Source organism: Malaclemys terrapin, chromosome 11, assembly GCF_027887155.1.
Source record: "Malaclemys terrapin pileata isolate rMalTer1 chromosome 11, rMalTer1.hap1, whole genome shotgun sequence".
NCBI lineage: Eukaryota > Metazoa > Chordata > Testudines > Emydidae > Malaclemys > Malaclemys terrapin.
This window is the reverse complement of record NC_071515.1, coordinates 36,466,876-36,477,614: the sequence shown is the minus strand read 5'-3', so window position 1 is coordinate 36,477,614 and position 10,739 is coordinate 36,466,876. Positions and strand designations below refer to the sequence as shown.

Here is a 10,739-nt window from a genome sequence, read left to right as displayed (position 1 = left end):
GTTCAGAAATACCCCATATACATTTTCTTCAAAAAAATTGCTACTTTTCTTCTTTGGGCACTTTCTCATTTTATCATTCATGGTAAGTAATATATACATGTTGAAATTGAATTCCAGAGTAGCGATCAGAATATAGTTTGGAATTTACTATAAAAGCTGCTTATGCACATTTGGTCTGTCAAGATGTTATATATTGCCTTAACTATACCAGAGTATGATGGTAAAATGAGAAAACGTGTTAATAATTTAGTGCTATCATGAATGTTTAATTGAAGTATCAGATTAAAAGCACATTTAAAAACTAGCTCAGTTTAAGGTTTCATTTACAAGAGGGAAGAGTTAAAAGGATTGTAACTGGTGATTATGGATTCCATTTTAGGCTGTGAATTCCCCATATGTCTGTTCTGATTATATTTGTAGGGACCACAAACAAGTCTACAGTTTGCACTTGGCTAACTCAAATCTGACTCTTTTTTTTTTTTTTTTTTAAGCCTTCAGACTTGCTGCTGACTTTAGTGGCTTTCATATTTGGAAAAAACAAACAAAATTCTATTGCATTGCAAAACTAGTGTACTGAATCCCACCTATTACATCTCAGGTCTAGTAGCTGTAGAGCCCAATATCACAAATTAAAAAGTTGTATGCAGTCAAATTGTAGCCATTGCAATCCCAGGATATTGGATAGACAAGGTGGGTAAGGAAATATCTTTTATTGGACCAACTTCTGTGATACTGGGAGTTCCTTTCTGAGACTTGAAGAAGAGCTCTGTGTGGCTCAAAAGCTTGTCTCTCTCTCATCCACAGAAGTTGGTCCAATTTAAAAAAAAAAAAAAGTTTGCATAGTGGGGAATGCATGTAGCAGAGGGCACTGCAGTGTAGAATATTGAAATTGGCAGTGCTAGGCCCGTCTGCCTGACCTGCTTGGCTCTCTTTTGATACTGCAATTTTAAAGTAAGAATTTTAATCTCTCTCCTAACTCCCTCTATCTTAAGTAGAAGCTGTGTATATGTGGCAGCCTTTCTGCTTCATTCTTGTGTTGCTAGTTTCAGCATGCACATGCTTTAGTGGAAGCTTACAATTAATGTGTAGTGTAATGATTACACATTCAAATAAAACACAATGATGCTTGTCTCTTTAGACCTTAAATGCTGTCAAATTGACATTTTTGAATTTCTGTGTATGTCTGGCTGTAGATAAGGTGGTAGCTTTGGAATGCCACACCTACTCAATTCCAAAATTTCAGGAATTGGTCTAGGCAGCAGTGGCTAGAATCCTACAGATTTTGAGGAAAATCAGAAACCAAAAGGGGGAGAAAGTAGGGACCCAAGGAGCCAGTGCTGTCCATTTAGGGTAATTATAAGTTTTAGCACCTCTGCAATTGTCTACAGATCAAGCAACTGGTTGATGTAATCTATTAATGCTTTCCAGCATAACAGTACCGCCCCCTACCTCCCCTCTACTTAAAGAATTTAACATGTTGACACATTGAGTGACTTATCTCCTAGACAAATAATAATGATAGGGGGAATGGGGTGTGTACACAGCACAGCTGGCATGAGGGCCGGGAGACACACAATCCTTGGTATGGGGGCAAAATTGGGGATGCTGGTAGGAGAAAAGGAGGCACACACAACCTCTAGCATGTGGTAAGGAGACTAGGAGCACCCAGTGCTGTTGCCAATGGGGGGCGGGGGAGGGGAAGGAGAAAGCTCCCAGAGCCTCTGATATGTGGCACCTGCCATAGAGGGTGCACACACAACCCCTGGCAGAGGAGAAATTGGGGAAAGCTGCAGGGAGTCCCTCAACTAGAGAAGGATGGGAAGGTGGCATGCAGGGGGTAGAATAGAGGAATACAGTGAACCCCTTGGGTGCACAAGAAGTTTGTCCTACAGAAGCTATGAAGGGTGTGACCCTCCCCATAGTAATAAATTAATGCTACAAAGCATTAAGTTGCATCTGTATGCTGGTTTGTCCAGAAGTGCTTGCACAATCCTGACACAGATTCCTCTTGCCAGCAGCATAATTAAACATGACTGGACAATTTTCATTTAAACAACATTTTGACAATAAAATGTGACATCATTACAAAAATCTTAGCATAAGTATTTCAAGTAGGACAGTGGGTGTAAAGAAGTGGATGTAAAGAAGTCATAGATTAGTTTGGTATGACTGAACCACATGGTTCACACCTGTTAAGACTACCTGTGCATCTAGCATTACAGATATTTTTTTAGTAGCATTTATATATTTATAGCAAGTACATTTCAGCTCATAATTGGTAATTCTATCACCAACCTGTTGAATCTAACAGGCTTTTTTGGGGGGAGGGGTGGCTGAAGGGGCTAAGAACCATATTAAAATAATTTATAAGACCATGTACTAGTTTGATACTTTTGTTGCAAAGGTCTCTAAAATACCTTTCCACAGTTGAGGAAATTGAGCTAGAAGTCTGCAGAGAATAACCATGTTTAAATACCACGGTCGGTCTCATTTTAGTGTGGTCAGAGCCTAGCTTCCCCGACAAACACTACTCAACTCCCATGTCAACAGACCTCATATTTTGTCTAATTTTCTTTATTGTATGTTTTCATGATCTTTCTCAACCTTGATGGGGGTTCTGTGTTCCAGGGAATCCTGTTTTCCACTTCGTTCTGTTGCTCTTTTGTTTCAGCAGTGACATTGAAACCACACCTTTATTCTGAGTGCGCTAATATCAGGATTCTAATTGTATCTGACACAAGAAGAGTCACCTGATTAGTGCTCTGCTTTAGTCAAGCAGAGATGCTAATTTCAGCTAAATCATGTCCAACAAAATCACAAAATTTTATACCTGAAATAAGGATTGTGCAAGACAGACTATGACTTTTTATAATTTTATTTCTTTTGTAAAATATTAGTAACTGAAATGTTACTGGAAAGATTTTTAACACTCATCTTAAAAGGTATAAAAATTTACCATTACAAAAAAAATGTAAAACATCATGTGACAAAATGAAAGTTCTTTTTAGAGATTCTTTAAATCTAGGGTAGAGAAAGCAGTCAGGAGATTTTAGAAATAATTTGCTATAGTTCATCATGCTGATAGACATTGTACTCCTTTGCAGATATGAAGCCATCTCCATCATGGTCATTCCTCTTAAATATATCGGCTAAAATAGAACCGTGAACTGATGCATCACGTTTTTTACCATCTCTTTCAAATTCCTGTTTCAAATAATGGCTTAGCTAAAAGAAAAAAAATAAAACATTATACTAAACATAGCTCAGAGTTAATTTTTGTAAGCTCATCGTGATAAATACTAGCATATAGGCATTCATATCACAAATATAAAATGACATCAGCTAAAAGCTCCAACACTTGAAACTCCAGAGCAAAAGTACACTAAAAGGAGCAAAACATTAGGAACTCTATAACAAAAATAATGTACTGAAATGGTTATCTCCCTATCGTCTCAATATAAGGTAACAGTGCACAGTAAAAATCTTCAATGAATAGACACATTTGAAGATATTTTCAATAGAAAACTGAGCTTGAGTGAAATTAGTTGATGTCTGACTAGTTCGTAGTGGGCAAATATCTCTATCATGAAACCATAATTGATACTCTTGCTGATTGTTGCAGCAGATAGGACAAGAATTTAGTGGGTGTAGAGTCTGAATTAACCTCTTAAATGTACTAATGGACCCTACACATTTCAATACACTCATTCCTCAAAAGGGGAGACTTTAGACACTGCGTGAGAGTGAAACAAATGTTGCATCCTTGTAAATCTGGGATGTAGCCCTGCATATAACAAAGTAATAAGTAAAAGATGGAATCAGAGGCAGCTCATATAGGGATAATGCATGTTTTGGTTTATTGGTAGTGTTATATATATGTGATCTATTCCAAATCAGTTGACTCATGTTACCTCATCTCGAGAGAGTTTCTTGTCACTGTCCATGTCTATTTGAGTAAATGCTTCAACACTACGTGGTCCTTTAGTCACTGCATACAGTTCAATCTCAAAGATCAATGTTGCATTAGGTGGAATCTTGCCTTGTGCTAAGAATATAAAAAAAACATTGTAGCAGTCACATTGGTCAAAGCTCATACTACTGGTACATACATTCATACAGCAGTATTTCTATTATCTATTAGGAATGGGTTAATACTGTAATTTTCCAACTTGTGTGATACCTAAATAATAATCTGACCCCGGGCTTTATATATTACACTATTAAGCCCGTCTTTGGGACTCCTTCCTACCTCATTCTTGACCCAGAGCAATCCTCTCCCGCACTGAACCCAGGACAACTCTCCTTACCTTTGTCTTCAGGGAGATATTGCCTAGTGGCCTGTTCTTTGGGTTTTGCAGCTACATGGGTCCCTCCCTATTCAGCAGGTGTGCCCAAACCCAAGAGTAAAGACCCCCATACTGCAACCACAACAAATTCTCTTGGCCACTGCTGTGCAAGCTGTAGAAAGCTGAGGGAGAGTCACCTTAGGATTTTTTTAGCTCCCAAGGTCTCTAAGCTCATCTCACTATTAGAAGGTACAGGTGTTAGATATGAGTGTTTCCTGCTTTTCCTCTTTCAACACAATTGGAGGAGGCAGCCTCCAGCTCTCTAGAAGACGTTAATGGATTTGGGGGATGGCAGCAGGCAGATCCCCATAAACACTGAAATGCATGATTTGAGAGGCGACCAGCTAGCCCACAGCAGAGTGCAGGAGAAATAGGGGATCTTAGCCACCAGGAAGCCCACAGAAAACATCAAAGGTAATGGATTCGGGGGTCTTTTTCAGAGAAGGAGGTTGCTGGCAAAAGGGAAATGAGATGGAGTTCCATTGGCAATCCTGATATTCAGAGGCGAATGTTTTCAGGCACTACTTACAACCATTCTATTTCTCTGAAACAAAATTAATATGTGGAAAGATATTCACATTGTTCATCCCAACTGTCCAGACATTTAAAAACAATTTTTTAAATATACCTCAAACTATTAAAAATTCTCCTTAGGAAGCCTTGCATTAAGAGAAGTTTTGAAACACAATAGTATATACAAATGTGCCTTACAACACTTCTTTTGAAGTCCTGACAATTCCACTTGCCAGGCTAAAATAATGTGTTTTTACTTTGTAATTTAAAAGTGACAGTCTGGTTTGAAAGGATTGTAGTAATGATGCAATGTTTACACACACTCCTTCTTTGCTTGAAATGGAGACAAGCAGGCAAAAAAAGCAGCAAAGTTCTGCTAAAACATTTTGATATACCTGCATCTACTATTAAGGGATTTACAAATAATAAAATATAATTTGAAATATGCAACTAATTAGGAGAGAGGCTGGCGACACAGGCTGAAGTATTCAGAATCCAAGCCATCTGATCAACAAAGGAAAAATGGGCTACAGGAATGATCTGCTCAGTCCCAGAAGACAGAATGAAGGTAAGTTCTAATATTTCTGTGTCAAAGCATCTTCTGGTATCAAAGATATAGAGGAAATATTAAATACAAAGATGGGTTACTGTATCGTGGTAGACAAATAACAAGAGTGGATCAATAAGGTCTAAAAAGTCAGCCCAAAACATGCATTTGACAAACCATGCAACATGCAGTTAATGTGTAAACACACAGCTGGATCCTAATTATATGCTGGTTCACCTAAAGCTAGTATGTAGGCTAGTCTATCATCAGAATTTATTTTCGAGTTTCTACATATCCTATTAGATCTGAAGATTAAAATGTAAATCAGCTTTCTTTAACAGTGGTGGGCAAACAAACTGGTATTACTGGTATTTCTTATTTGAGATACCTATCATGAATAAAACGGTATTGAGAGGTTTCAATTTTGACTACAAAACGTGTTTTGTTAAACTGTTCCAATTGTGTAAATGTCTGAAATATATACCATATATTTGTAACAAGTTTATCTAACATTTATTAATATAAGCTAACTAGGCAGACTTTGGTGCAAGTAATTTTAAGAATTATACATACCAGAGACAAAGACATATAAAGACCTAAAGAGCCACATGCAGCCTGACTAAGTCAAGATTAGACAGTCATCTTCCCCAGCATGCAGGAATACGCTAAGACAGAGGACAACCATGTTGCAGGAAAAAGTCTTTCTTCAAGCACTGCCTAGAACAAACAGTTACATCTAAAGTTAGATTTTAACAATGCACTTTTTATTTGATATCAATGACTTTTCTTGTTGCTACAAGGCGAGATTTGTTCATTTCTTGTTATGGTTAATGAGACAAATTCATTCTTGGTGTAACTCTACAGCCTTCAATGGAATTACATCAAGGATGAAATTGGCTCATGGAATTTTGACATGAACAAATGATCAAACTATGATCACAGAACAGCAGCAGCATGTTTAGTCAATGCCCCATGTTCCCAGACAAAGCTGGATTACAAAGAACTAAAATATGATATTGTCTATTCAGCTGAAATGTTTCATGATAAGATTTTAAGTCCTGAATCAGCCCATTAGTCTCCTATATTGCATACCTAAATGTCATGCATTCAGATTAGGTTTCCTGTGCGCCATTCAGTGGGGTATTGGTGACTGCAACAATTATTATGCTGAGTTATGAAACTTCTCATTCAATTAGTCCCAAGACAGTTTTCAAACAAATAATGTTTCATCAACTTAATTCAGTGGTATGTAGTGAATATCATATTGTTTTGACTGGGTGAAAATAAAAACAATTTTATTAAAAGGCCAATCTGGCAGTACCTTAATCTTAGAAATTAAACATGAATGTAATGCAACAGGAATAAGGATGTACATAAATAGGAGGAAATAATAATTAGTATACTATTTAACAATTAATTATAATATTTAATAATATTAAATAATAAAAGCCTTTCTCGTAACCTCAGAAACAGATAATTAAATCCCCTAAATTCCTATAAAACAATAGTTTTCTGAAAATCTTATTTTTTTTCTTCTGGCTGTCAGTGAACCATATTTATTTTCTCCCACAAAAGAAAGTTCTCCTTGTAACGTTGTATCTAAAGACCACTTAAAAATAACTATCAATTTACCCCTCCTGTTTGTCTGCTCCAATCCTAAATGAACTTTTGCAAAAATTCTTATATTTGGCTCTTCTGACTGCAAAAAGAGATATTAGAGGCTCTGGAAATCAAACAGGAATATAATTATAAGCACTGAAGTTATGACCTCTCCTTGCTCTCCAAGAGCTCTTTGCTGTTAGCATAAAACTCCTCATTCATGTGAAATAAGCCACCCGTGAAAGTAGCACTGCAGTTGCTTGCAGAGTTAATGTAAGTGCTGTCACTGCACTTGCTGGAGGGTGAAACTAACTGTCTTGTGGTGCTGGAAATTAAAGAGCTGTAAGCATGTTGTGTATGGAGTGCTGGGTTGAAGATCTGATTCCTTTTGATAGCTTTTCAGTTGTGGTTTTTGTTTTCAAAAAATAAGTCATGTATTATTTAGATTGTAAGCAAATTGGATCAGGGACTGGCAGCACAATGGAGCCTCAATCCTGAGAGGGTACTCTGGATGCTACAATAATACAAATAAAAGCAACGAAAGGATGATCTCTCTCTCTGTCACATGGTAGGTGCTGTTAGTAGTTGTGGTGCTCCTATCAGAGAAGTTCCTTTCTAGCAAAAGAGAGAGCTTGTTAGCATGGACCTGTAATTACAGGTCCAATTCTGCCAATACTTACTCATGTGAGTTGGCCTTATTCACATGAGCAACCCCATTACATTCCTTGGAACTATGTTTGTGGGTAAGAACTTGTATGAATAAGAGTTTGCAGGATCAAGCCCTGTAATTGTAGCCATCAAATAAACCCTCAATCAAAAAAGCTTGGATGATCAACACTCAAGTAAATTATTTACAACACTGTTTTCTGTCATTTATCTGAAAACATAAAGACAAGAAAAAACAGATATGAATTTTATTTTTTTTTACCATAGCCTTCCTTTCCATACGCTAATGATGGTGGAATTGTCACTTTCCGTTTTTCTCCAGGACACATATTCATCATAGCAATATCTAATCCTTTTATGACTTGGCCAACACCCAGAACAAACCACTTTGGGTGACCTTCATTTTGTGTCCGACTACAAAAACAATAAAAAGCTTTTAGCGAGTAGACAGCAACAAAGTCAGTGTTCAAATATTTTTTAAAAAAATCACTTTAACATTTAAATACAGTATTATCTTTGGAAAGTGTGACATTATTTAGATACATTTTTTAAGAAGTCAAAGTAAAGTGTACATTAAAAAGTAAACTGCCCATTTTTATTTATATTGAAGTATTAACATTTTTTCTGGTATAATTGGTTAAAAATCCTAAATTGAATACACAGAAAAGCTCCCATTGACTTGTTAAAGAACAAGTAAAAATTGAGTGCAAAAATTGCACCTTTCTGCAGAAAGTACAAGAGGGGCACTGGGCGAGGAAAACTCTAGTAATTTTCCTTAGCAGAGTTTCTCCAAATCACACAACTGGGGGGAGAATGTCTTCTCTCCCCTTTTCTCCTCCCCCTGAACACAAATACTGTACACAGAATAAGCTGCAAAACAATGGATTACAGAAGATATGCAGGATGATAGGCCATCCATCTGGTGGCTTTATTCCTCAACACTGGAGCTGACCAATCCTTCAGCTCCTAGACAATATGTCTCCATTGGAGCCACACGGCCAAGTGTTCCCCTAGCATGCAATGCTTCCCCTTCCCACCTATTAAATCAAAGATCTGATGTGAAAAGAACATTGTTAAAGCTGCAAAACCAAGCACGCAAACAAGCACTGCCAATAACTTGCAGTTTCAAGAATTACCTAGATCTCCAGCAAAACCTATCAACACTACCCTATTTCAACCAGTAGTGGGCTTCCACGGGCATCATATTTTGTCCTAAACTGAGCATACTGCTTCCACACTGGTCTCAGGGAAAGAAAGGCCAAGGTCAGGAAAACTTTGATATCCTTTAAGTTTCGATTTTTGGATGAATTAATATATCTGTTGCATCCAAAACTGTAAAAGTTAATATTTTTAACATACTTCAAACTTATTTCACAGCAATAATGGTTAAGTAAAAGGTTGCTCCTTTTATTTATTGAAGAATACAAACTAATGCACTGATCAGGCAAAGACTTATGCATGTGTGTACCTTGACACACTGTGAGCAAAGTTGCTCACGTGCATTGTGCCTAGTCTACACAAGAAAACTACACTATTTATGGCACTCTTAAATTGAAATAAGAGTGTCTACATAAGAGGATGCCACTGATTTAACTAAATCAATTTCTAACAAAATTTAGTTAAATGAATACAATTTTCTGCAAGGCCTGAGTCTTTGCAAGATTGGGGCTTAATTTGGCCTAAATATTATATAATGATATTTACAGCATTTATGGTTTGAAAGTATAGCTCTAGATATACATTTATATAATTCTAAACCTCACTGTAATTTTGGGCACTGCATACAAGTTGTTTTCCTTTTGAACAGATTCCGTATTGTCAGATCTGCTTTAACACAGATTTAAAAAGAAACAAAAGGCTAAATGTTTGCCTATTTTTTATTTGCAGAGGAGAGGCAAATCTGGTGAAGAAGAATGGTATAAATAGCACAGTTATTTACCTGCAATAAAACTTGGATCCATCACCGGCCAGGTAGCCATCATAATGTGCATTAAGCAGATCCCCCTTCTTGCTCTTTGGCTTGCATTCTTTGGGCACATGTAAAACTTCTATTTTAACTTCCTCTGCAGTGGCATCCTCTTTCTTTTGTCCGTGCGTGTGGATCGTAAGAAGACAAAAAGCCTGTAAGAAAAAAACTAATCTGACTCCGAAAGTCATGCTTGCTAAACTCGCAGGCTTGTTCTGACTCAGGTTCTTAGTGCAGCCTCACAGTAAGAGACACCCGCCCCCCACCTAGGCTGCGTGGCATTGTTCGACGTCAGGCTGACACTAACTGGGGCGTGTACATCGTATCCTCCAAGATGCTGCATTGCTGCGGCCTGTGGGCTCCGCCAGGGCGCTACGCCCCGCCCACTTGCTCCTCCCCCCTTGACAATTTTTGATTGCCTGAGGTCTGCGAAGTCAGTGCTCGGTGCGGGGTTGTCAGTCTCGTGCGCTTGCGGGGGATTCTGCCCGGGACTGACTCCTTCCCTTGAGACCGCTTCCCTCCCAGGCCGTGTTTCAAGTGTCCCCTGGGGAAGCGGGATGCATTACCACCCCCCGGGGGGCAGGGACTTTACAGGGTGGGCTTGTTACCGTTTCTCCGCTGGTGCTGGGGGGATTTCGCGGACTGTATCACAAAGGGTCTCGCAGGCCCTTGGGACGGGGGGGGGGTGTTGCTCTATGTGTGTGCCCCCCCCAGGAGTTGGCGATGTCTGCACCGTCTCTCCCGCAGGGCGGGGGGGGGGATTTGGGGGGTGCGCGTTTCCACTTCTGCTGTCGCAGCATTTTCCTTCATGTGCATTGGCCCAGCTTCGCTTTCACTCCCCTCATCCGCAGGGGGCCGAAACTTGAAGCGCTGCCACCAGTGTCATTGCGGGGGGGAGGTGGGAGGCTTCTGCTGAGAACGGGGCTGTCCCGCGGGCCGCGTGTGTCTGGCCAGGGCAGGGTAGGTTCGCCCGGAGTCACGGCACGGGCCCGCTGGCAGGCTTAGCCGGCCCCTTTCCTGCAGGAAGTAAATGAAACGTCCGGGTCAATGGCAGCAAACACGACGGCGGGGAGGGGGAGGGGGAGCCAGAGGCAGCCGAGGA

The 10,739-nt window shown here is 39.2% G+C and overlaps 1 protein-coding gene across 2 annotated transcripts; it reads right to left on the bottom strand.

Moving 5' to 3' along the window:
• Positions 1–2,859: 2,859 nt before the first annotated feature.
• On the bottom strand, positions 2,860–10,604 carry FKBP7 (FKBP prolyl isomerase 7). 2 transcript variants are annotated; one of them, XM_054044142.1, is made up of 5 exons: positions 10,330–10,604; positions 9,611–9,792; positions 7,934–8,085; positions 3,912–4,045; positions 2,860–3,225 (listed from the first exon to the last, which is right to left on the bottom strand). In XM_054044142.1, the coding sequence occupies exons 1-5, from the start codon at positions 10,435–10,437 to the stop codon at positions 3,064–3,066; spliced, it is 738 nt and encodes a 245-aa protein (XP_053900117.1). In that variant the 5' UTR covers positions 10,438–10,604; the 3' UTR covers positions 2,860–3,063. The 2 variants fall into 2 exon arrangements, with proteins under 2 accessions (XP_053900117.1, XP_053900116.1); XM_054044141.1 differs by lacking the exon at positions 10,330–10,604 and having other exon boundaries at positions 9,611–9,941.
• Between the last annotated feature and the right edge of the window lie 135 nt (positions 10,605–10,739).

What these genes read in the sequence shown, in the direction of transcription:
- FKBP7 (XM_054044142.1), bottom strand. Translation starts at nt 10,437, where the DNA reads ATGCTGCGACAGCAGAAGTGGAAACGCGCACCCCCCAAATCCCCCCCC. An exon ending in GGGGGGGGCACACACATAGA is followed by an intron (nt 9,793 to 10,329) that starts GCAACACCCCCC and finishes TTTTTCTTACAG; the next exon opens with GCTTTTTGTCTTCTTACGAT. An exon ending in GTATGGAAAGGAAGGCTATG is followed by an intron (nt 4,046 to 7,933) that starts GTAAAAAAAAAT and finishes TTATATTCTTAG; the next exon opens with CACAAGGCAAGATTCCACCT.